Source organism: Pinus tabuliformis, chromosome 4_1, assembly GCF_031772625.1.
Source record: "Pinus tabuliformis cultivar Carrire ecotype Pingquan chromosome 4_1, CPIR1, whole genome shotgun sequence".
NCBI classification, from domain to species: domain Eukaryota; kingdom Viridiplantae; phylum Streptophyta; class Pinopsida; order Pinales; family Pinaceae; genus Pinus; species Pinus tabuliformis.
Genome location: NC_142303.1, coordinates 628,317,533 through 628,345,513, shown reverse-complemented (window position 1 = coordinate 628,345,513; position 27,981 = coordinate 628,317,533). Strand labels below are relative to the sequence as shown.

At 39.7% G+C, this 27,981-nt stretch overlaps 1 protein-coding gene across 1 annotated transcript; it reads left to right on the top strand.

Annotated features, from left to right (window-relative positions):
- Positions 1-251: 251 nt before the first annotated feature.
- Positions 252-26,702, top strand: LOC149177602 (Actin-like ATPase superfamily protein). Its single transcript, XM_089420167.1, has 3 exons — positions 252-941; positions 25,855-26,010; positions 26,153-26,702. Exons 1-3 carry the CDS (start codon positions 396-398, stop codon positions 26,531-26,533), a joined length of 1,083 nt encoding a protein of 360 aa, XP_089276293.1. The 5' UTR covers positions 252-395; the 3' UTR covers positions 26,534-26,702.
- The last annotated feature ends 1,279 nt before the right edge of the window (positions 26,703-27,981 follow it).

The following is a 27,981-nucleotide window of genomic DNA, read 5'->3' as shown; positions in this document are numbered from 1 at the left end:
TTAACTAGCCCAAATGTATTTTAATTCTAGATTTATGAAGGGATGAAATCTCTCGAATTTTGTAGTAAAGAAAGAGACTTAAATTTAAATTGGTTTTTGGTGAAACCACACTCTTTAAAAATAAAACTAAAAAATCAAGTCATACTTCTAATCCCTAAATAAAGTTTTTAAACAATAAACGAGTGTCGTGTGAAAGTAATGACCACAAGCACGAAACCATTACCACCTAACCATAGAGAACTATCATCACTAGTACACGACTTGAGCCAAACCAAGCCAAGAATCATTCAGATCAACATGAACATCAGACTTCCAATCCAATCAGTTGAAATTTTACATTAGACGCAGAGCAAGTGACAGTGCGGAGAAGAGAGGAGAGCAGAGCAGAGGTAATCATGATAGCAATTGGGTTCGAAGGCTCTGCAAACAAGATTGCGGTAGGAATCGTGCAGCTGGATGGAACAATTCTTTCAAATCCGCGGCACACATACATAACGCCTCCCGGCCATGGCTTCCTCCCTCGAGAAACAGCCATCCACCACCTCCAGCACGTTCTCCCTCTCGTCCGCTCAGCTCTCAAAGAAGCAAACATCCAACCCCATGAAATAGACTGCCTCTGTTACACCAAGGGCCCGGGAATGGGCGCCCCACTTCAGGTCTCTGCGGTGGTCGTCAGGATGCTTTCCCAACTCTGGAAGAAGCCCATCGTCGGAGTTAATCACTGCGTCGCCCATATTGAGATGGGCAGGGTCGTCACCGCAGCCCATGACCCAGTCGTTTTGTATGTTAGCGGAGGGAACACACAGGTGATAGCTTACAGTGAAGGGACGTACAGGATATTTGGAGAGACCATCGATATTGCGGTTGGGAATTGCTTGGATAGGTTTGCTAGGGTTTTGAACATCTCCAATGACCCCAGCCCTGGCTACAATATCGAACAGGTCTCTTTTCTTCTCATCTCACCTAGCTCTAAGCTTTGTTGTTTATATTTCTATTGCTATTTTTACTCTGGGATTGTAGTGCTTTTTTTCGCGTTTCTCATAGCCCAAGGAAAACTTCTGGAAAAAATCTTCATAGAACTTGGCAAATATATAAATTAAAAATAAATCTCAATAAAAATGTCAAGAAACATATCAAAATACTTGTCAACATGGTTAAACTCAGATAAGCTTGAGGAGGGTTGGGATTCGAAGCCTAACCTATGAAATATCATTTTTGAAATTAACTGCGTGCAGTGAGCCATTGATGCTGAACTCCCCGTCATTATGACCAATTTTCTCATGAGCTTGAATAGTTCACTCAGAACTCATTGCACTTATTGTGGGAGCCATCTAATTGTGTAACAAACTGTCCACTCCATCTGGCAGCTTGACGAAACCGGGCGATGAAGGATCACAACTTTGACAGAGAAAATTTGCAATTTCACAAATTGTGAGATTGCGGATGGATTTCTCAGCCTCCATTTTTATTGCAATAACTCCATACTGCAATTTCAGCAAAATCTAAACCGGCTTTGGAAATTTCCATGGATTTAGGACATACAAACGCTGGGAAAGGAGGTGTGATTTTCTACATGATTATTTTATTCCCTCATTGCATCCGATAAACTTGCAAATACTTGTCACTAATTCGGCCTAATAAAGTTCTCTAAGTCGTGGTCAAAATATAAGCAAGTTTGAATTGCTCTGACTGAATGTGACACAACAGGCGGACTCAGCTCGTTTTGGAATTTGAAGTAGAACTGAGTAGATTTGTGTAGTACTTAGTAGACTAAGCGAATGTATTTCCAGTGAACCCAGGCTACAATCATGTTCCCAATGACCGAGACAAAGAAAGATGACGATAGAAAGATTGATTGCAATGAATTGGGAATGGGCTGAAACAAGTTGGAAAACATCATCATTCCTTATAGAGATTGGCAAAAGCTTTGCAGTATTCCCACTTGGGATCATTTTTGGAGCTGTTACAGCATTCTCGAAGTGTCTAAAAGTGTCCAGTGTATAACTATGGCCTGCAAACGTTAAAAAATTAACATTGTCTTTTATAAAGGAAAAAAACACGTTCATCAAAATTGGCACTTACAGTGGAAATAGGTAGCAATCACACAAAAATAGCTTCCATACGCAAAACTAGGCTTCTACAAGCTGAAAATCATCTCCAAAATAAAAAAAATTGTCAGCATACATACAAGAGCTTGTTGCATGCAAAATCAGTTCCTACAGGTCAAAATTGAGTTCCCACAAGCAAATCCTGCAATGGAATTGCCAAATATTGCTACTCACACAGTGTTATGGAAATATCCAAGCCGTTGAAGAATTTCCATGGTCATTGTTTTCTCGTGGTGTGCAAGCACTGCCTAAGAATAATTTCGATGACTATTTTAATTTTTTTTTTACCATTATAAATATTTTAAAATTTGCAGTTCTGTTTTTAAGTTTTATTCTATTCTTTCTTCAGTTCTTAAGGAGAAAGCCATTTGTATCACAGGGTATGTTCCTCATAGCACTCTTTACAAAATATGTCTGACCAAATCCAGGGACATTCTCTGTATGGACATACACCTTAGGATGCATACCTCTGATACAGTTTTGCCATAGAGTATTTATCTACGATTTTCTACTTGTTCCTTCTGCTGGATAGGTCAATTATTCCCAACTTTAATATAGCAACTGTTAGCCACAGCAATCTTGAAAACGTTCAAGTCCACTAGTAGTTTCCTTCTTTACACTTCCATAAACCTATTTTTGATAATCCCTCTTGAGGCAACTTGCGGAATGCAGGGATTGGAGGTATTATTAGTGATTATGTTGGGTTCCAAGGGTTTTCTTTTGCATCAAAATGTGGGTGACTCTACCAATAATTTTGCAGACCTTTGAGAAAAGGATTATTGATGGTTCTATAACAGGAGACCTAACTGTTAGTGATTAAAGGATATTCTAAGATCATAATTGACAAATTGGAAAATATTAGATTGAGGTTTGATGAACCAATTTCTATTTCAAATTATCGTATGGAGAAATTGTTCAGAGAGGTTATCTTGTTGAGAAATGTAACTAGGTTCGGTCTTCATAAATGTATTTGAGTCACAATGAAATTTATTTATCAAAGAATGAAGAAGTTATTTGTTTTATTATTATGACTTATTAAAGCATGGGTTTCATGCTTGGGTCATCATGTTTTAGGTCAAAGTCCCCATTGACGATTTCTAGGATTTATTATGAGTCATTAGAGTCATTGTCCATTTAAAGAGACCCTCCTTGGGCTTTTGAATCATGTAAAAATAATTAATATTGAGTAAAATATGCTATTTGTCCCCTCCACACCAATTCAGCCTCAAGGAGATCAAGGTGGCTTCAAGAAGGGTAATTCGACCTCACTAGAAGGCTATATATACAATGTAGTGCAATTCATTTGAGACACACAAGTTCGATTTACAAGCCAAGGCAGCTAAAAAGTGCAAAGTTGGAAAAGAGTTGGAAAAAGGGTACGAAATTTGAAAGGAAGGAAGAAGACATAAAAAACAAAGTTTTGGGCCATCTATCTCTCACCCAAGTGAAGTATTGAAGAAGATCGAAGTTTTTATTGCCAAGTTGAAGTTGTTGTTGCTGTCTGTTGCCTTCAGATCGAAGTTGCTGCTGGAGGATTATCATCTACAGAAGGAAGAAAGGGCTGACTTGGTGTGGAGGAAGTCTTTGTCTAGGTCAAGAGCAATGTTGCACGAAGCGCCCCCTTGGTTCCAAGCCCCGAAGCGCATCCCGTGCGGAAGCGCCTAGGAAGCTTGGTCGGAAGTGCGCTTCCGAAATTCGGAAGCGCCGCTTCTGAAATTTGGAAGCGCCGCTTCTGAAATTTGGAAGCGTCGCTTCCGAAATTTTTGCCGCTTCTTGGAAATTTGGAAGTGTGGTACGGAAGCGCCGCTTCCAGGCCTCCGAAGCGCGCTTCGTATGACGCTTCGGGCGTCGAAAGCGTGGCGCTTCGGAGGAGGAAGCGTACGGGTACACTTCCGGTACGCTTCCGGAAGAGGCCGCATAGAAGGCAAAAAATCATTTTTTTTTTTTAAATTTATGTTAACTTAGCATAAAGGGGGTGGGTTAGGGTGAGGTTAAGGTGAGGAATGAAGAGAATAAAGCCCCCATTCATTCCTCATTTTCTCACTTTGAGTTTATGAGAGTTCGAGAAGAGAAGAGAGGAGAGGAGAAGAGAAGAGAGGAAAGGAGAGGAGAAGAGAGGAGAGCTTGGAGGAGTGAAGGAGGAGGAGCTAGGAGAAGGAGGAGGAGCTTGGAGCAAGAGCTTGGAGGACTTCATCTATAAGAGCTAAAGAGGTAAGTTCAAATCCCAAACTCTCTTATTTTTTTGACAATTTTTTGTATTTTTCTCCTCCCTCTCCTACTTTTTCCCATTGTTTCTACTTGCTCCTTTACTTACAGGTTGTCCACCACCTATATCCATATTCCAAGATGGTGTTCTTTTGGCTTTTATGTATCATTCCACTCTTGGTTTTAATGATGGCAAAGGGGAATAGGAATAGAAGGGAAGAAACACAAGAGGATAGTGGTCCCAATATGAGTGACCCAATGTATGATGAGGAGGAAGGGTTTGAAGAGGAAGGGGATGAACCTGAAGGGACACTGAAACACAATATGGGAAAGCTACATTAACACCCTTGTGGAACTATGTGACCAAACTTGATGGGGGAAAGGGTGGTGGATCTTACAGATTTGTGTGCCCTCATGGTTGTCATGGAGGAAAACCATATTGTGGTTCATATACCCGTGTGAGGAGGCATCTTTGTGGGGTGCTGGACAGTGATGAAAAAAAGGGTCCTGTGGGGGTACAAATTTGCCCAAACATTTCAACTGAAGAAAGAAGAAAATACATCCAAATAGAGGAGGCTGCACAACAAAAAAACAAGAAACAAAAAACTCATTCTGAATCAAGTGCAACCTCTAAATTTGGTAGCTGCTCATCTCCTCATGGTACTTCTGCAAGCTCTGGAGGTAGAAGAACAATAGGGGATTTCCTTAATGTTGCTGGGAGGGATGATGTGGATGGAAAGATAGTCCGTTTTCTTTGTGCTTGCGGTGTACTTTTCAATGTGCTTCGCTCTCCCTATTGGCATGAAATGGTAAAGGCCATCAATGAAGCCGCAAAAGGATACAAGGTCCCCAACTATGAGACAGCTAGAACAGTGTTATTAGAAAGAGAAAAAGCTAAGGTTCAAAGAGCTTTGACACGTTTTACAAATGAGTGGGTAGATTTTGGGGTATCCATTGTATCAGATGGGTGGACAAAATCTCCTTGTCCAAATTTTGTGATCCTTAGGTCGATTTTGGTCCTCTCGAAAAGAGGAATTCAATCCTAATCATCTTCTGCAAATGAGAGTTCCAAAGTGGAATTTGGCCCTAGTTGCATATTTTAACACTCCCTCTCAACTAGGGAGAATTCCACCTGCCAATATCCATCCATCATCATGCCACCTTGATCATCATCTGCATCTCGTCTCATCTCTGCTGAAGATTGATATAGATAATAAGAAGGGTCAATCAAGAGTGAGTCACAAGCCTTTATCACTCTCCATTGACAAAATTCAATCCACATAACCAGGTGTAGAACCTCAATCAGACTTGATCCTGGGCAATCAAGTTGTTGAACATCATGCATCCTAGACATAGGGAGTATGATAGTACACGATGCGTTCATCTGTAGTGCTATGGTGCCTAACCACTTTTCCCAACTCATTGGCCAAATGAGAGGTACTTCCCAAGAGTCTTAGAGTGCAAGGGTAGGATGTATGCTGGGGCATCCGTAGGAGAAGGTGAACCACTCATTTTATGCATATTACATCAAGCATAGGGGAAGGTGAACCACTCACCCTATGCTCACATCGATCAACATGGGGTATCACAGGGGAAGGTGAACCACTCATCCTGTACACAACGTACCTATACGGGAAGGTGAACCTCTCACCGTATGGTCGCACATAGCTCCAAGAAGTACCCCAGGCCCCTAAGAGCTCCCAGAGTTCAATGTCCAACTCAAACGAGACCCTCATGGAGGGGTCCTTCCATAAGTCCAAGTATCTCTTTGAAGGCTAAGAACTCGACCTTCCCCAAGGGCTTCATGAGGACGTCCGCAACTTGTTCATCTGTCGTGATGTGTTGGAGCCTTATTGCTCCCTGTTGTACCATGTCGCAGATAAAGTGGTACCTGATATCAATATGCTTGGAGTGGTCGTGGAACATGAGATTCTTTGAAAGGCAAATCCCACTTTGATTGTCGCAATAGATAACGGTGGTATCCAACACATGCTCATATATCTCACTGTAGAGATTCATCAACCAAATAGCTTCACAACATGCCATACTAGCTGCAATATATTTGGCCTCTGTGGTGCTTAGAGCAACCAATTTCTGCTTCTTGCTCATCCAAGAAATTGAAGAAGATCCTAAAGAGAAGAAACATCATGACGTGCTCTTTCTATCCACCATACTGCCAACTCGTCAGCATCAAAATATCCATGTGGCATTAAATTCCGGACAATGTATCTCAATCTATAGTTAATAGTGCCACGAAGATATCTTAAGAGATTCTTTGCAACAACCCAATGCATGTGATGAGGTTCAAACATAAATTGACTCAAAGTATTTACAACGAAGCATATGTTCTGTCGGGAGTTTACTAAGAACATCAAGGGTCCCCACAAGTTGTCTATATTCAGAAGGATTTGCCAATTTGGGACCAACAACACTTCCACATAGCTTCTTGAAGTTTAGTTCCATCGAAGTAGACGCAGACTTGCATTCCACCATCCCACTTCTTTCTAACAACTTCACAATGTATTTCCCTTGAGAAAGGAAAATCTCCCCTGGATTTTGCTAGACTTCCAAGCCTAGGAAGTGTCTAGAAATCTATAGGGCAGTAGTTAGGATGATTTCTCTTTCTATGATAACTGCTTATGATGTATTTTTACTTTTTCTTACTTATTAGCTTCTTCTCTTATTATTATGTTCGTTCTTATCATCAAACAACTACCAAAACAAGAAGAACAATAGTACACAAGAACACAAGATATAGGCTGCAAGCCAGGGCCAAAACCTCTCCACTTGAGAGGAAAACTCGTAAATCTCTTCTCTTCTTATAGATTCTTCAATTGACGAATTCCAAGACCTCTAGCCCAAGACTAACACCCTTCCAAGACCAAGTCCAACCTTCTTGATGATGTGCTTTCCTTGTCTAAGTCAAACCAAGTCAAATCTCTTCCAATGACACAACTTCGACCCCCAACAACTGATTTGGCCTCTACTAAATATCTGAAATTTTTGACCCTCCCAACAACAGTTGCTTCCACACATGTGAGCTTATTTCAGCGTTTCAAAGACTTTTGAAGACCTTCGCTTGACTAGTTTCTCTTCTAGGGCTTGAGGATTACCTTATGAGCCCTCCTTCGATCTTCTTTCTACACTTCTTCGAAGTTCGATCTTGTAGTAGCAAAACCCTAACCCAACAATAGAAACCCTAACTTCCTTCCTTCGCACATGTGAGGAGAGAGAAAAAATAGCCCAAACACTTGATCTTCGTCCTCCCTCCTTCACTAGCCTCTTTCTTCTTCTTCTTTGCTCACTTGATGAGAGAATGAATTGTGTCTCTAGGAGGTCGAGTTCCCTCCTATATATAGGCTTCCAAGGTGGACGAAGTTCCTCAAATTAGGCCGACTTCTTTGCCGACAGATTGACTTGGTCTTGGAGGGTTTCTTGACACATTAAAATACAAAAATAATTCTTTCTACAAGTTACAATGTGCCCAAAGAGGTCTTGAACATATGACTCTTTTGACTTCTTGACCTAGGAAAACTATAGAAGCACTGAATGGGTGCTTGACCTCTAAAATAAAAGACCTTGACCATGAAACCCATGCTCCAAAAATAACAATAATAATTTTTCTTTCATTTTACGATATACAAGAATCAAAAGTATATTTCATATTTATGAAGACTGAAAATAAGTGGCATGTCCTTTTCAACCTTGAAGTATATGTTTGGATCAACATAGCTCCTTGTAAATCCCAACTTCATAAGATAGCTATCAATCCTTTTGTACCAAGCCCTATGGGCTTGCTTTAATCCATAGAGGGATTTCTTCAACCTGCATACGTGAGACCTTCAATCTTGTACTTCAAACCCCTGCGGTTGTTCCAAGTAGACTTCCTCCTAAAGTGAGCCATGCAAGAAGGCAGTATTGATGTCCATTTGATGTAGGTTCCATCCTTGATTGGCAACAAGAGAAATTATAGACAAATAGTGGTATATTAAACAATCGGTCCAAATATTTCATCATAGTCCACTCCTTCCTTTTGAGATAAACCACGAACCTTGCCTTATACTTTTCAACACTTCCATCAGCTCCATGTTTTATCTTGTAGATCCATTTAGAAGTGACCACAAACTTGTCCTTGGTTCTAGGCACCACGTCCCAGACATCATTCTTCATGATTGACTCATATTCCTCATTCATCACATCTTTCCATACCTGGTGTTTTACAACTTCTTCGAATATGTAAGGTTTAGCTTGAATAATAGTACTCATGGCAGCCAAGTACCCTTGATACCTGTTAGGCTTCTTACTTTTGCAAAATGTCCCTCTTGGAGCAGTATGCTTTTCAACATCTTGAAGTGTATCCTTGAGCCATAGTGGTCTTTTCCTTGAGGTAGAGGGATCACCAGGAGGTGGATCAAGAGGATCCATCAGGCCATCAACATTGGGCATAGGCTCATCCATCAGAGGTTCTTCTTGTTTTTCAACAGTATCATTATCATCCTTCCTTGAGATGGGAGATCTTTGGCTTTTTCGAGGGCAACATCTTCATCAAAGGTAACTTCTCTACTTACTTCCACATCTCTTTGACCATATACATAAATTCTATATGCTTTTGAATTTTCATTGTATCCAACGAATATACCTTTCTTCTCGGAAGCTTCCAATTTGTTCCTTTTCTCTTTAGGCACATGAAAATACACAGGACAACCAAAGATTCTAAAATGAGAAACATCAAGTTTCTTACCAGTGAAGACTTCCCTGGGTGTCTTGAAATCCAAGGCTTGATAAGGGCTTCTATTTTGAACATATATGGTAGTGTTGGGAGCTTCTCCCCACGAGAATTTTGGTAGACCTTGATCATGGATTATGGCACATGTGGCTTCCATGATTGTTCGATTCTTCCTTTCAGAAACATCATTATGCTTTGGAGTGTATGGAATAGTTGTCTCCCTCTTAATGCCAACCTCTCTATAAAAGTCATGAAATTCATTGTATTTGTATTCGGTTCCATTGTTAGTCCTCAACTTCTTGATTTTCTTCCCTGTTTGATTCTCCACTAGTGCTTTGAAAGAACAAAACCATTTGAACACTTCATCCTTCTTCTTCAAGAAATAAATCCATGTTTTGCATGAGAAGTCATCCACAAAGATTGCATAATATGTGTGTCGTCCTAATGTTGTTATGGGAAAGGCACCAGATAGGTCAGAATGTATCAATTGAAGAATATCAATTGTTTTGCTTTCAATAGATGATAATGGTCCCTTTGTATGTTTCCTAGCTGCACATCCCTAACAAACTCTTTCATGGTTCATGTTAAACTCGGGCATTCCTGTGACCATCTTCCTTATCCCAGGTAAGGCTTTGTAATGTAAGTGGGCAAATCTACGGTGCCATAGTTCACATTGAAGAGTTCACTTGCCAAAGCTCCCAAAGGACTTCCACCAACTTGATAGAGACCATCAACCTTAAATCCAAGAGTAAAAGCATCTTTATGGTTTCTATGCCATATATGTACCTTTCCATCAATGAATGCTACCTTGAAGCCTTTGTCTTTCATCGCAAAAATGGACACCAGGTTCTTCTTCAAATCGGGCACATACAACGCTTCCTATAGATGTACGGTTTGACCATAATTCAAGTGAAGAGTGACAATTCCTATCCCTTTCACGAGGTAGGTGGCATTAGCTCCAAGTATAATCTTTAGAATAGTTTTTTTCTCAACTAAATTTGAGAGGGCCTATTTGTATCCACTATCAATTAACCAATGATCCAAAGTATCCGGAGGAGAGGCAGTAGATAGGGCAGAAATAAGATAAAACTCATCTTGCTTTTCTACAACATTACTTTCATCATACCTGACATTTCTTGTCCTCTTGGGAGGTTGACTATTTCCTTCTCGAGCAGTGGGAGCATTCCTCATTCCTTTGTTTTGTACTTATTGTTCCTTTGATTGCCATTGCTTTTGAAATTGTTGTTGTTGTTGTTTCCATCCCTTGGAGGAACACTCTCTAGCATAGTGGCCGAACTTGTTGCAATTATTGCATCTTCCTTTGCCTTTCCTATTGAATCCCTTCTTAGATCCTTGACCCTGTCTCTTTGGACCAACACCATTCTTCTTCTTTGCATGTGCAGAGAAAGCAATAGGTTATTTCCATTGTAGGATTTGTCTCTCCCCACCATCCTTGTTTCCTCTCGAGTGCATCTAGCCAATAACTCATCAAAACCAGGTATCTTGTCATTGTTGAGAATGGTGGTGGTAAATATGTCCCATGGTTTTGAAAGACCTCCAATAGCAATGAGTGTGAGCTCCTTGTCAGCAATAACTTCTCTAATAGATAATAAGTTATTCTTGATTTGAGTTATTCTCATGAACTAGGATTAGATAGACTCCCATTTATCCATCTTGATATCCTTCAACTTGTTTTTGAGAGAGAGAATTTGACTTGCATTGTTCACTTTGAACATCCCAACCAACTTATCATACATTTCCTTAGAAGTTCTCAAATCAGAAATATAGGCAACCAAATGCTTTTGAATGGAATCAATTATAATTTTCTTAGCTTTGACTTCACCTTTTCTATACTTTGTCTTAGCAGCAGTAGGTGAATTTGAAGGAGGCTCCACCACTTTTCCTTGCACATAGTCCAATACTTCATGCTCTTCCAAAGTCAGGTCCAAAGTCATCTTCCATGCATGATAGTCAGATTTGTCATTGAGCTTGTCCTCAGTCTTGAAGTAAGATGTAGAGGCCATGGAGACTTGTCCAATAATCTTTGTCCAACAAATATCTTAGTGATTGCTTTTCTCTCTTGCTTGGGCTTGTCCTCACCTGGGCTCTAATACCATGTTAATTTTAGATAACAATGGTATGTTCTATGCTTGCAACAATTACTTCAATGTCCTTTTATTAGCCCAATGATAATTTCCACTTAATTTCCAATAACAATCACATAAACCATTAATTCACATTGACAATAACTGTAGATAGAACATAAACAATAAATTGCAGAAGACAAGCCAAGACAAGAGAACACAAGAATTTGGCTCAAGCCAAGGAAAAACCCCAAGATGGGGAAAACCCTTATCAATCCTTCTTATTCTAAAATTTCAAATGTTCAACAGAGAGGGAATATCCAATAGAGTACAATGATAGATGTTCCAATACCACTTCCCTTAGTCAAATAGATGGCCCAATCAAAATCTGCAATTATGCTCTCAGTCAACAACAATCAAACAACCCTAACCAGAAAGTCAACAGTGGTCAACGTGTAAAGTTTTGTAGATGTTCTATGCTAAGAGCAATTTCACTTTTCTCACAGCAATCATACAAGTAGTTAAGCAAAATGCAGATAGAACATATAAGCAGATCTTACAGAAGACAAATCAGAAACAAGAAAAATGTGTGTGTTCGTTTCGACGGTCAACAGGATGCTTCAACCAGCAAAGTCTCCTTTGGTCAGCCAGCCCAGATGTGTCACAAGATCCCTCCAACTAGTAGATGAGTCAACCCAAGTCAATTCTACAAAAAGTCAACGCTGTCCTGAAAAGTCAACGCAGGGGCAGCAAGCTAAAAGTCAACGCAGCAGCAAAACGGTCAACCCTTTGACCTCGATTTTTGTGCCAGATAGTACGGCCTTCAAAAATCGAACTTTCCACCAATTTTCAGCTTGATTGGACCAAGCGTTGACCAAAGTCAATGCTGGTCAAACTTTCTGCGAAACCCTAGCAGCAGAAACCCTAGCAGCAGAAAATCCATACGGTCTGTCCTCTTCGTCCTTCCCACGTGTGGCTGAAATTCGTCCTCCAGGTAGCGTACTCTCTAAGATGAGAGAGGAAGATGTGAGTTGAGTTGTGATAAAATTCTCTCCAACTTTTCCTGTATATATATCCATCAATGAGGGTGTGTGACACATCTGTTGGGCATGTGAGCCTACATTACAAAACTGGCTGACCTTGCACATATAATTTATTAAGAATAATAAATTCACAATATAAGTTCTGCTCATCGGATTAAGACTATTTTTATATGGATTTTACACCTCTCAGAAAGAGGAATCCAACAAAAATATTAGCCTTTTAATCTGAGCATCAGAACATGGAGTTTGGACCTAGTTGTCCAAATTTAACACTCCCTCTCAACTAGGGAGAACTCCATTTATTAGTGCAATCAACATCGTGAGTCATCCCGCCGAAACTTGCTTTGCTGGCTTCTTTATTTCAGAACAGAAGTGGGTCAGTCACAAAGACATCATTCCCCGACTGACATAATCAGTCCAGAGGTCCCAGACCTCACAAATCTTGATCCCAGATCAAGAGGTTGGACCATGCCATCCTAGATAGAGAGTACGGCAATCTCTGATGCGTCCATCAGTCTTTGCTAATAGTCTCTAGCTTTTCCACACCTCATTGGCCAAATGAGAGGTACTTCCCATGAACCCTGAACTCAATGGGTAGGATGCATACGGGGCACAGATTAAATGAGTGGCGAACCAGCTCAATAATCACAAGGGTGGGGCAAAAGCATTATGAGTGCTTATAGCTTCGAGAAGCTATCCCCAAAGCCCTCCAGAGCTCCCAGAGCTCATCGTCCAACAGGACCCACATCATAGGGTCTTTCCACGACACCAAGACTCTCACGGAAGGTTAGGAACTTGACCTTCCCCAGGGGCTTAGTGAGAATATCCGCGACCTGCTCATCAGTTCCTATATGATCGAGCCTTACGGCGCCTCGCTGTACCATATCCCGGATAAAGTGGTACCTGATATCAATATGTTTGGATCGGTCGTGGAACACAGGATTCTCAGTCATACGAATCCCACTCTGATTATCACAGAGTATTACAGTGGTATCTAGCACATGTTGGAACAGCTCACTAAAGAGCTTCCTCAACCAAACTGCTTCACAACAGGCCATACTAGCAGCAATGTATTCGGCCTCCGCGATGCTCAAAGCCACCGACTTCTGCTTCCTGCTCATCCATGAGATCGAAGCAGAACCAAGATTGAAACAGCATCCAGATGTGCTCTTACGATCCACCACACTGCCAGCCCAATCGGCATCAGTATATCCCGGAGTATCACACTCCCGGCAGTGTATCTCAGCCCATGGTTTATCGTGCCCCGAAGATATCTCAAAAGATTCTTGGCACCAACCTAGTGAAAATGATGAGGCTCAACCATCTGTTGGCTCAAAGTATTCACTGCAAAACATATGTCCGAACGGGTGTTCACTAAGAACATCAAAGCTCCTATGAGTTGACGATACTCAGTAGGATTGGCCAAGATAGGCCCTGCAGCGCTGCCACTCAACTTCTTAAAGTTGAGTTCCATTGGTGTCGACACGGACTTACAGTCCACCATCCCAAATCTTTTCAGAAGCTTCACAATATACTTTCCTTGAGAAAGGAAAATCTCTCCAGGTCTCTGCCAGACCTCTAGGCCTAGGAAATAGTGCATCAGTCCTAGGTCTTTCATCTCGAACTCAGCAGCAAGCTCCCTCTTACATTGATGAATGAGAGGGTCACCACCTGTCAGGAAGAGGTCGTCCACATACAGCACTAGAATGAGAGGCTTTCCTTCCACAACCTTAAAGTAAAGGTTTGGATCAGCATTGCTCCGAGTGAAGCCCAGCTTCATCAAGTAACTATCCATCCTCTCATATCAAGCTCTGGGTGCTTGCTTTAACCCATAGAGGGCTTTCTTCAACCTGCAGACATAAGTGTCTCGATCTTGAACTTCAAATCCCAGAGGTTGTTCTACATACACCTCTTCCTTTATTGCACCATGCAGAAAAGCGGTCTTGACATCCATCTGATGAAGACTCCATCCTTGCGTAGCAGCAAGGGTTATGATGGATCGGATGGTGGTATATCGAGCCACAGGTGCAAATATATCGTCATAGTCAATTCTCAATCATCATGGATCTGCACCTCAATGATTGTAATGTTGCTCTCATTATACAACATCACATTGCTACCCCAAATCAACAAGAATGACAGATCTGGTCTTTTCATTGTAATATACTCCTAGTGGAGATTCATATCTTCTTTGCTGTCTATGCATCATCACGCTGCATGCTACCCATGCTGCCTTTGCATCATCACGTTGCAACACTACAACACAGTCAGATCTGCACTAATTGAGGCTTACGATCACCCAATCAAGCCTCCAAATTTGCTCCTACAGGTTGCCCAACCATCTGATCCAAAACTGATCAAATTCCTTGACCCAACACAAGGCATAAATTGTTGTTCCAATCTGTTTTCGCTGCTGCTCCTAATTGTGACTGGTTAGGGCATCCATATGCTGCAACAGCCCTTAACCAAGTCACCAAACAGCCTTCAAAAACTACGTGCTACCCTTGTATAAGTCCTCTGCATCCACGCTGTTGATTAGGGCTCAATCTAGCCCCAAAACAGTCCCACGCAATGCCTTTTCAGTGGGGTAAGGGCCTGCGGCCTACCACAGGTGGCTTCCTTTACCCACGGCCTGCTGAAACAGAGTTTCCAGCCCGCACATAATATTCAAATCAACCCAGAATTTTGTCTCCTTTATTGAGGCCTTTCTGCTGGTTAATTTTCACTCCAAAACAGTCATAGGAGTGACCTAAACGTCCCCTCTTCCTTCACTGGAAATGCCCTTACCTGCACCCAATAAAACAGAGATTTAGGGCCCAATATACTGCAGATTTAGGGCTCCTATTCTTAGCGTGTAAGGGCCTCTTGGGACAGCGTATGAGGGCTCTTTAGAACTGCGGATTCTCCTCTAGATCTCTCTGTCCACAAAACCCAAACACGTGGAGAGAGTGCAGTGGTAGTCTCCCTCTTAATGCCAGCTTCTCTGCAGAAGTCTTTGAACTCATTTGACTCATATTCAGTGCCATTGTCAGTCCTCAAAATCTTGATCTTCTTTTCGGTCATATTTTCCACCAAGGCTTTGAAGGTACGGAACCACATGAAAGCCTCATCCTTCTTTTTCAAGAAGTATATCCAGGTTTTGCGAGAGAAGTCATCAGTAAATGTCATATAGTAAGAACATCCCCCCAGGGATGTTACAGGCAACATACCAGAAAGATCAGAATGGACCAGTTGCAATATCTCAGATGTCTTTGTGACACTTGAGGGGAAAGGTCCCCTTGTATGTTTTCCTTCAGCCCTTACATACACCTTTATGATTATTTCCAAAATCAGGCAGCCCTTCATGTTCATGATCTTATAATGCTGCCTATGCATCATCATCATGCTGTCCTATATATCATTGTCACATCACAACCATATAAATCACTGTCATACAAGAATCACTTCCATACATCAAGAAACATTGTCCAAATATCACTAAAGTCGCTGCCCAAACATTATTGTCATAGGAACAAATATCTCTTCCATATATCATCTCCATTTGTCAAGAGAACAATATCACTGCTATGCATAACTGTTATAAGAGTAAGTGACACTACAATGAGTGCAGAAGATCACTGTCAAAAACTCTGTCATATTGTCATATTTCACTGTCATACGTACAGAAGATGGGGTCTGATAATAAGCCCACTTGACTACCCTTAAGCTCTTCCATATATCCATTTTTAAGACTCCAAATCATCTACCTTCTAACAGCCCTTGTTGTCCTTCTCAAGGGACTATACTTGGAGCTTTACCAAGCATCTTCTTACAGCCCATTATACCAGAATTGCAAACTGTCTAATATGGACCATAGTATCTGGCAAATTCATCATTATAAAAGACAAGCACATACCTGTGATAGACGTCATATTTCTGTCCACAACTACATTTTGACCAATGCACAGGACCCTGAAATTTCGGCCCTGGTTAGGGCTTTCTGTGGCTTCTACGACAGCCCACTATACAGCCTTCAAACCTCTTTAATTCCTACGTTGATGGTCAAGGGTACTGCGGCCTTCTTCCTGCTCCTTGCTGGGCCTCTCGGCCCTCTCAAAACAGACTTTTGTCCCATTGTAAAACTCAAAATCACTCAACGGCCTGTGCATAGAGAATAACCCTTGCATTTATGCTCAGAACTCCTCTTTACAAGCTCAGCTAGCCTCCTTCCTTACTTGGCCAATCAGATCATAAACAAAAGACACAGAAATACTCCTCTTCGCACTTTGGCCAGAGCCTTAAGCCTGCAGATACCTCTTCATCACTACGACTTGACTCTTCATGACTGCAGCCTCATGTCCTTATGACTGCGGCTTCCTTTACTGCCTAAACATATCCTCTACAGCTGCGCTGTATATCTTTCCGTTACAACGTATATCATTGATAGCGTATATAATCCTCTATGTACAGCGACACAAAGGCATCCATTGACTTCGATTAGGGCATGATTATTTCGATGATGATTGCTATAGATAGAGTTTGTCTTCACCTCAGCTCTGATACCATGTAAAGTTTTGTAGATGTTCTATGCTAAGAGCAATTTCACTTTTCTCACAGCAATCATACAAGTAGTTAAGCAAAATGCAGATAGAACATATAAGCAGATCTTACAGAAGACAAATCAGAAACAAGAAAAATGTGTGTGTTCGTTTCGGCGGTCAACAGGATGCTTCAACCAGCAAAGTCTCCTTTGGTCAGCCAGCCCAGATGTGTCACAAGACCCCTCCAACTAGTAGATGAGTCAACCCAAGTCAATTCTACAAAAAGTCAACGCTGTCCTGAAAAGTCAACGCATGGGCAGCAAGCTAAAAGTCAACGCAGCAGCAAAACGGTCAACCCTTTGACCTCGATTTTTGTGCCAGATAGTACGGCCTTCAAAAATCGAACTTTCCACCAATTTTCAGCTTGATTGGACCAAGCGTTGACCAAAGTCAACGCTGGTCAAACTTTCTGCGAAACCCTAGCAGCAGAAACCCTAGCAGCAGAAAATCCGTACGGTTTGTCCTCTTCGTCCTTCCCACGTGTGGCTGAAATTCGTCCTCCAGGTAGTGTACTCTCTAAGATGAGAGAGGAAGATGTGAGTTGAGTTGTGATAAAATTCTCTCCAACTTTTCCTGTATATATATCCATCAATGAGGGTGTGTGACACATCTGTTGGGCATGTGAGCCTACATTACAAAACTGGCTGACCTTGCACATATAATTTATTAAGAATAATAAATTCACAATATAAGTTCTGCTCATCGGATTAAGACTATTTTTATATGGATTTTACACCTCTCAGAAAGAGGAATCCAACAAAAATATTAGCCTCTTAATCTGAGCATCAGAACATGGAGTTTGGACCTAGTTGTCCAAATTTAACACAACGCAACAGTAAATGTGTCCTTCTTGAGCTCGGCCAAGGGCAAAGCAATTCGGCCTTCCTTGGAGGTCAACCAACATAAAAAATAGTCATCAAAGGAGCAATCAAACTCGGTCAAACTGAAAGTTAGCTCTGTGGTCAAACAATCAACACAAGCCTGCGGTCAACAAAGGTCAACCTCCCTAAAATGCCTCAAAATCTGTGCCAATAAATGTGGCCTGTTAAAACAGAGAGAAACACACCAAAACTTCGGTCAAATGAACCTCGGTCAATGATGGTCAGAGTCTCCCATAAACAGAAAGTCAACACAGGTAAGATCTGTCCTCCACAAACTCACATGTGTGAAATGAATAGCTACCCAATCAGATGTATGAACCAATTAGATGAGGAGAGAGAGATGTGTGTTAATGAGATGCCAAAATGAGGTTTCCTCAATGTCTATTTATACAAGTCAACGTGGGTCAGAATACATGTCTCTTGGGCTTCATGAGCCTACATGAAGATAGGGCCAACCTTGACCAAAAGTACATGTGTGGGCTTGTCTTCAAAAAGATATTTCTCCTTGTCCAAATTCTGTGATTCTTAGGTCAATTTTGGTCCTCTCGAGAAGAGGAATTCAATCCAATAATACTCTTTTGCAAATGAGTTGTCCAAAGTGGAATTTGGCCCTAGTTGCATATTTTAACATTGCTCCTATTCTAGGAGACTCCTTTACTCCCTCTCAAATCTATAGGAGATTCCTAACTTCCTTTCTAATTGGGAAGTCATAACCACAAGCTCTCTTGTTTATCTTCATAAGATAATCAACTACCCGTTCTTCATAGCTACGTGGCTCCTTCTTTCCTTTGCGTCTCATTGTATCGAGCTTGCTTCCTTCCTTGGTATCATGGAGCCATCTTCATTCTTCAATCTTGTAATATGATCTAGGTCATCTATCTACTCATCACTTACGTCTCGTTATCATTAATGAAGGCATTATGTTGAGCCCTCTCAAGCCTCAAGTTGATCATATCTTCCTCATCAAAGTGATCTCCTAATTGTTATACGAACTTGACCTTCAAGTTATCTTCTTGCACTACTACCTTTCAATCTTAAGATGAAAAACATCTTGACTTCAAAATTGCTAGGTATCATATGTTGAACTTGTCTCAACATCCTTCATACATTTTTGCAATATTGTTCCAGGTAGCAAAACTAATATGTTAACTAGATGACCAATAACAAAATTATCAAACTTACCTCATCATGTTGGCTTTGTCATCATTAACACCCTCATGGTCCATCTCCACATGAACCTTCCTTCATGCATCAGAGTGCCCAAGGGTCGAACTTGATTACCAAGTTATAGTTTTCTTCCAGAGATTATACTAGATGTTAATCATTATTCTATAATCTAGAGAAAGTCTTGACCTTCATTCTAGAGTAGATCAAATTCTTCCTTTTAAGCATCATATAACCAAGCATATTTTATGACCAATCTCTTTTACAAGATTCTATACATATGAATCTTACCCAAAAGAAAAAAGTTACTTCAAATATGAATCCTATGCTTTCATACAATCATCTAGCTATATACCCTAAAATGAGTCAACAACTTTGACCAATTGTATTCCTTCATCCTTTCTGAGTATTATTTCCAAATTGTATGGAATGTATACTAACCTTGTCATAATGCTTCTTCCAAGGATCTTCCAAAATGATGGTCCTTATCAGAACTTGATGATCCAACTTAGCAAAATGACTACTTCTAACATAATGTTAGACAATGTATGGATGAATCATTATGCAAAATGGTCCCAAGCTTCTTGTTCTTGAAAGACTAGATGATTCCTACAAAGCAACTCAATCAAGTAGACTCTAAATATGCTACTTATCATATGCTTCTATCTATGATGCTATGCATTAGCAAAACCAAGCAAAACAATGCATGCTATTCTAAAGGAAAGACCAATTTCACTAAGAACCTAACATAGAGTATGCCACCTTCAATAGTAGAGATCTTTCACATCTTTCTTCGGCTTCTTCTCAGGCTCTTCCAATTCTTCAGCTTTGTGAGCTTCACCTCTTTCCTTTCTCTTGTTGTTCTGCTCGTTTGGACAATCCCTCTTAAAGTGTCCATACTCATTGCACCCAAAGCACTGAACCTTGGACATAACTTTCTTCTTGTACTTTCCAAACTTTCCCTTCTTCAACTTCTTGGTTCTTGCAATAAAGGCTTGAGACTGCTCATCTGATTCGATGTCACCCTTTACCTTGATTCTAGTCTCTTCCAAAATGCATTGAGCCCATAACTCATCAAAAGGAGTTGAGTCTTTCTTACAGTAAGTGCTCGTTGCAAAATTGCTCCATTTTGGTGGCAAAGCATTTAGTACACGTGGTCATTTTAGGATCCGAGATTGTCTCCTCTGGCCCCTGGAACTGATCTCTTATTTGAGAGATCTTCATTAGAAAAGATGCCATGTCCTTATCCTTTGATTTCTTCATTTGTATAGTTTATTTCTCAAAGACATCTTTTGCCCCGATGTACTTATAGAGTACAAATTCACTAGCTTGTCATACATGGCCTTGGAAGTTTTCAAATTAGCAACAAAGGGAACTAGATGTCTGTAATAGATTCAACAATGATCCTTTGTGCCCTTACTTACCCTTTCTTGTATTTTGCTAGTTCTTGAGTCATGTCTTTGCTCGGTTCAATAATCTCTCCAAGAACATACCCCATTACTTCATGTTCAGTAAGTGCCAGGTCAACCCTTTTCTTCCATGCTAGGAAATTTGCTGAGCCAACGAGCTTGTTGCTTTCCTTGAAAAAAGAACCCTTAAGACCTTTAGATTCAGAGATAGAGCAACAATATGATCCTTACTTTTCGGTCAAGAATCTTCCCTTCTCTGATGATGTCTCCAACTATCTTGAGGCTTTCAAGATCTTCAAAGAGACTTCAATGATGTCTTAGAAAGATGCCCTTCCAAGTAGTTTAGATCTAGTACAAGATAGTCCTTTAAAAATTTCTCCTTTGAGCGAGACAAATCCTTCCAAGGTCAACGAGGTCAAAACAAAATATATGCTCTTCTAGATACTACAACTCGATCTCCTGCAATTCGGACCTGCAATTTTGGTTTCTCTTGTATTTGCAGACACCCTAATTTTTCAAACAATCCCTCCTTTGTGTCCACAAGATGATCTTTTCAACTCCCGTCTCTTGTTCACCTTAGTTTTGGTTCCATGTTGGAAAATTGCAATGTGGCAACTATTAATCGAGATTTTCCCTATTCCTTAATACTTGCTTGTGAACTTTAATTATCTCCTTGTGTTTCGTTATTAAATCTTTTCATCAAACAAATATCAAGATCAAAAAACAATAAAGACAATGGATGCAGATATTAGGCTCCAAGCCCGGGCAAAACCCCTCCAAGGGGAAAACCCATAAAATATCTTCTCTTCTTATAGAATCTACTTCAAATGAGACAATAAAGACCCAAACTTTAGACCATGTCCTCCTTCCAGCACCAAGTCAACCCTCCAAAGAGACCTTCCAATTAGGTCAAAGTCAAACCAAGTCAACCAGAGACAAAACCTTCCAGAACTGCACCAATCTCAGAATTTGAGCTCCCAACTACAAAATTTTAGACCTGCAGCTTCACTGCTTCAGAAATCTCGGCCCCTGCAACTTTGATCCCTGCAACAGCTCTACAACTTCGCACGTGTGAGAGAAAACTAGGGCAAGACTTCAATTTTCTTTTCTTCCAGCTGCTGCTCTCTTCTTCATTGCCTTTCTTGCCCTTCTTCCTCAGCTTCAAACTTGAGATCAAACTTCCTTGATTGCAGATTGAATTGGTGAGTGAATAAGATCGAACTGCTTCTATTTATAGCTTTATGTGTGGGTTGAATACCCCTCTCTGGGCCGACTTGGACTAGGGGGCTTCTACGGATTTCTAGATTCAAAATAAATTCTTTTTACAAGATAAATCTTGTCCGAAATGGTCTTATAAACATGATGTTGACTCTCTGGACTCATTACAATAAATCCTATGACCTAACAAACCCTAGAAGCACGGAGCACATGCTTTTACCTAGAAGAGCATCAATAAAGAGCATGAAACCCATGCTTTAAAATAATAACTTTTTCTTTTCTTCTTTTGCTTGTTACATATGATACATATTGAAATGAGTAAAATAACAATTATGAACACTGAAACTAGTTACATTTCCAACAGATACATGCACCCACAATGAGAAAATTGCAGTTCTGGAAAATGCATTAGAAAACATGCAGGTTCAATCAGGCAGTGAAAGCAGTTGCATTGAAAGAGCAAGAATCAATCTGCTTCTTCTAAAGAAACTTGAAACTGCCACCAATTTAAGTTCAGCATTGGAAAAGAGCTACGCCAAACTCCAGGGCATGAAAAGAGAGAATCAGCCCCTTGAGATTTCAGTGGAACTGCTTGATGATGAAATAAAATTATATTACTGTCTATTAGTGACCAAAATAGGTCAATGGGGCTCTCTAAATTACAAGTAATAATGGCAGTGGAGTGCTGTAGCATCTCCAAAGACAAGAAACGAAGAAGATCAAAATAAAAAACCTAATGGGTTGAAACTAGGCTAAACCTTAGACCATGTAGTAGACACAAAAATGTACAAGGAGAAACATCCTTGTAGTATATGAACTTGACTTTGTCATGATCAGTGAGGCCTTAGTCAGCATCCAAATCAGAGGAGGTGCCAACATTTTTGCAAATGACCGTGAAAGCAAGCTCCAATGCTAAGCATGATAAGGTTTCACAATTTGGCCCTTCAAACTATTTGTAACATGGTATTAGAGTGGGGAGATCCTATTGGTTAAGTTTGTTATGATGATTGAAATTTGTAGAGGGCTGTCCAACCACCAGTCAAGAGGGTCGAAATTCCATTTGCAAAATATATCTATCCTTTATTTTAATCAGAGATCAGCTGTTGCATATCGAAGAAAGCGCCTTGGTTAAATCTTTGTAGCCACCATACCTATCAGCAACCAAAAACGGCTGTTGTTTCCTTAGATGACCCGTAGCCTCCATTTAAGATGTTGTGTTAGAGCTGTTGTATCAATTAGGAGCTATCATCATGAATTTAAGTTGTCCATTTAAGAAAGAAGCCACTGGTTCTTAGATTGAGGGAGCCACCTTATCAGGAGGTGAGTTGTATGGTGAAGGGAGCAATTGCCGGTTGTATAGGAGAAAAAGGCTGTAGAGAAATAAAATGCCAAATCCAGATTACATGATTTCTACATCAACGATTTCTTGTTGAAGTAAACAAGGTCACAGTTGCCAATTTCAAGGATTAAAGCCACAAAGCATTTCCATTGGTTGCTGCTTGTCATTTGTGAAGGAGCCACCATTTTTTTCTTAGCTGCTGCATACCCAATCACCAGTTGAGTCACCACACGTGTTACTGTAGTTATTGTTTCATTATATAAGCGTTTCCTTCCTTCTAAATATGATAACTATGTTTTCAAGCAAATCAACCAGAAGGAATCCGATTTCCAATTTTAAAGATGGTGGATTTAAATAAATATTGCTTTTGTTTGTACCACCATTTTGGTTTTCAGATCAAGCAAAGAGTGGTTTGTTTTTAGATTTCTTTGATTAGGACTTTGCATGGAAATGACATTAGAAAATGCTCCGTTCTCATTTTCCATACCTGAAAACTAAAAATCCAGATGCAACTGATGAACAAGAACATGTGGGGAATAGTAAATGGGAATGAACAATTAGGCCCAAATAAATCACTGGAACGATAGAGCCAGGGTATGTTTTGGGGGCAAACTTCTGCCAATTGGCTATTTTTTGGCATTTTCTGGAAAAAATATTTGCCAACTTGGTTAAAAAATCACCCATTTTTAACATAAATATGATTAAATTGATAATGTTCACCAAAAAATTACATGTTTTAATAGTAAATTATATGTTTATTATTGAATATTCACCTACTACCTATATGTGATTTTTCCAATCAGGATAGTCACTTAGAATACTGTACGTAGGTAAAATAACCTGGCAAAGCACATATGCTAAAACCAAAGCTATTGTTGGCCTTGCTCGCTTAAACTCTAAGTTGCATCATGTAAATTTGGAAAAATCATCCAAGGAAATATGGAATAATCTGAATATATTGTTTGGAGTAAGAATAGTGAATGCAAAGTTTTGTATGTAGCTATATTTATTAACTTATTCAAATTCAAGATCTCTGCTGAAGTCACTGCGTCTAGCCACATAAACAATATGAGATCTTTCATCAGACAATGAGTAGAAGTCAATGTTACAATAGATGACAAGGATGTCAAAGCCATTTTGTTAAATAGTCTGCCTTCTAAATACAACATTGTCATTTTTACTCTCAATCAAAGGCCTTCACAATCTTTATAAGATATGATTTCAGCTCTCTTATGTAAAGAAAAGAGAGCAACTGCAAGAAATTTGGAAGGACATTCTTACCCAGAAATTGTACTATACTCAAAGAAAAGGAGGGGAAAGAGAATGACAGATAGGAGTGAAATTGAGTGTTACTATTGTGTAAAAGCATTTCATATGACAATTAATTGCAAAACTTGTGCAAGTGATCTTCTCAAAGGAAAGCTTAAGGTGTTAGGAATTGTAGCCATTGTTGGAGATCCATTGGATACTAACAACGGTGATGACCCCACCAAAGCATTGGCATCGTTCATACTTTAAGAGGTCCACAATTTGAAGATAGGTAGTGATGTAGTGCAGGAGATATAGCTGTTCAACAGTCTGTGATGGTTGTGGGTTGGAGAAACTATATCTCATAGGGGTTACAAAACATGCATGTGGGGGTTGTTGTTCAATAGTTCAGGGGAGTTCTAGAATTTAGAAGTTGGGTATCATACCTTTATGAGGGTGCACGACATTTAATGTGGAACTAATGTTCAGTGATGTTGGAAACTTGTATTACAACTAGGAAACTATACCTTTTGAAGGAATAGGGAGTAGCTTGAGGAAATCTTAGAGCTGTTTTCAAAGAAGATGCACCTGAAGAATGTTTGTTTCTATTGTTTTTAGTAGATCTGTTTGTAGTCAAAGTGTGTTTGCTTCCAGAGAGTTTTGTTTTAGCCACTGGACTTGGCCTCTCTTCTGGGAGAGAGATTTCAAGCACTCGATCTGTCCCCCATCATTGAATTGTAATCTTGAGGAGGGGGTATTAGAATTTAGAATATAAGACTTACCTTTGTAATAATGTCACCTTAATGACTTAGGCTAAATGATAGGCTTTTAGGTTATAATTAGCTTTAGGGTTTTCGATAAGTATCACATCTTACATCTCTCAAACTCTATATAGGAGAGTTGAATCCCATATCTTACATCTCTCAAACTCTATATAGGAGAGTTGAATCCCATTGTAGTCGTGTCTCAAGTTACTCTTATAATATCAAGTTGTATTGCATGTATCTTCCTTTGTACTTGGTTATGTGACTAAACCCTACCTTGGGTTTTGCAATTTTGCCCATCTAGTTATTTGTAATTACTGCATATTTGTCACTTTTATAGGTTTTAGTTAGGATGAAACACAACTTTAAATCATCTCCAAAGCTTGTCTTGTTGGGAACTAGGGTGGAACCTCCGACACACTTGAGGGCATATGACAAGCAGAAGCAAAGTATCCAGCTGCATTTTGAAACAATAACTATCAATTATCTAGAAAAAAAGAATTCTATGGAATAACCCTAGCAAGTTTCATTTTCCCATAAGAAACACTCGTAATGGTCTAGGTGAAATTCATCACTTGTCTTTTCTTTCTTGCGTGTTATGCAATTACTAATTTCATTCTCCAGCCATCTAGAGTCTAGACAATATATTGGAAGTCATTGTGTCACAAATTGTGGATGTTACGTAAATGAACCTGCAGCAAATGGTCATCAGCCATGCCTTTTGATCTGCATTTGCCAACCTTTTTAAATACAAATTAATCGATTGCTACTGCAAATATTTCTAGAAAGGAGGGTGTTTTGGACTGCAAGCAGTAGCTCTCCTGACACTTATTTTCTTCCTCCCTGTCCCTCTTTTTCTCCCTGGTGCACTTGATGATGTGTTGCTAAAATTTATAAAATCTACTTGAAAGTTTCGACATTAAGTAAAGAAGGTGTGACCTCTTCAATTTTAATGGATTTGAGAAGTTTCCTGATATTGGTGTTGGTTTTTGAAATATTGATGAAGCTTAGGCCATCAAGTACATATTATACACAAAATCGGAAACATTTCCTTATTCTGGTTGTCTGTTGGTGCATTTGTACAGCTAGCTAAGAAGGGAAGTCAGTTTGTTGAGCTACCATATGTTGTAAAAGGAATGGATGTATCCTTCAGTGGTATCCTGAGCTACATAGAAGCTGCAGCAACAGAAAAGCTCAAGACCAATGAGTGCACACCTGCAGATTTGTGTTTCTCCCTACAGGTTTGATGTTCATAATTTTCTTATCATCTTTGCTATTGGAATGAAAGCCATGAAAATTAATGTGAATGAATCAATTAGGCAATAAGATACTTGAAAGTTTAATGGTGAATGATTTTGGCATCCATTATAATATTGTGTGCAGGAGACTGTTTTTGCAATGCTGGTTGAAATTACAGAAAGAGCCATGGCACATTGTGACAAGAAAGATGTTCTTATTGTTGGTGGTGTTGGATGTAATGAGAGGCTTCAAGAAATGATGAGGATAATGTGTTCAGAAAGAGGTGGCAGACTTTTTGCGACTGATGAGCGATATTGCATTGATAATGGAGCTATGATTGCTTATACAGGCCTACTCGCCTATGCTCATGGCATGGTGACACCAATTGAAGAATCAACATTTACACAGAGATACAGGACAGATGAAGTGCATGCAGTGTGGAGGGAGAAGCCTTTTCCAGCACTAAATCATAATAAGAACAATGAATGCCCTGATGATATATTGTCTTCTGATCAACAGGTTTAGATGATCAACTCAGATAGATTTTTCACTAGAAATATTTGAAAAGAGAATCTCAACATCAATGTCAAGAAGTAGATGCTTCTGTCGAAATTAAGACCTTATTTTACACATTCATATAAAGATGCCTCTATTCTTTTTGGATAAGGAGAAATCTACGTAGAATTTTAATTTAGTAATTTGTGACACGGAAGATTTGTGGAATGCAAATTGATATAGAGTGTAAGGCAAGTTTTGTAAGCAGGATCTTAAAAAAACAGTATGTTTGAGCTTTTTCCTCCACTGGAGTGTAAAATATATTCAGGAAGATTGGTATTACCAAATCTATTTCTAACACTGGATTTCTAAATTTCTAAAACTAGCGTTGTTAATGTGCTCTCAGGTTCAACTCATGTAGCAAAACATAAAGATAATGTTCAGGAACATCATCGTTGACCCTAAGTTGTACTAAAAAACAAGTCCAGTGGTCTGCAAAGGGAAGATTCTTAACACTTTGATGTGCCTCCCCAATATTCGCTGTGTCAACTTGTTTTCATCTGTTTTTTCGACTAAGGAATTCCCACCACAGCTGTATTGCTGATCTTTCTTCATGACACAATAGATGCTTATTTATGAGACATCAGGGGTTGTTATGGGATTGGCAAGTTTGGTTTGACATCTGAGCTATGTTACGAGGTCAAAGCCCAGGTGGTAGGGTGGGTGCATTCCCTGCAAAGGGGGGCCTCATATGCAAAATTTGGCATGCTCACTAGGCTGTGGCCTAAAAATTGCCTCTACCTTTCTATATAATTCAAACTTAGTTTTATAAGACAAGATTGCCCAACTAGACACTATAATTTAAAGACCATGCGGCACATTCTCCGAAGGGCAGGACAATTTTTATGTCAAATATGAAAATATTAAGCTTAATTCATGCAAATTTCAAGTAAAACTAGTCCTCTATCTCTAATTTATTTTCATATAATTTGCTTTTGTATTTGTTACAAGTCAATTCTAAGGGAATATTGAACAACATAACCATTTGTATCAGATCTAACATTTCGCACTCAAATTGTTTGGTGGCTTAGAAATCATATTTATGGGGCTGTCCATTCTTTGATGAACCAACCACTATATGGCTGTCTTTGGCAATAGGGCATCTAAATCTTGTCCATCGCTGGTGCATCTCTGGTTGGCAAATGCTCCTATGTGTTATAGAACAACTTCAATAAACTTAATACAACTTTATGATGCATTTTGGTAATCTCGATCTTGCAGGACTTAACAAACAAAGGATTCCATCACTAAAACTTGAATGGCTTTATGTGGTTTTCCAGGCTTTTAGATTGATCTGCACACTAATGAACATTGACATACTACAGAATTAGTCTGTCGGATTGATTGTTTTGTCTTAAATAAAATTAATGCTCAAGTGAAGGGCATGCATCACTTTGAAAGGGAAGACAAACATTGGA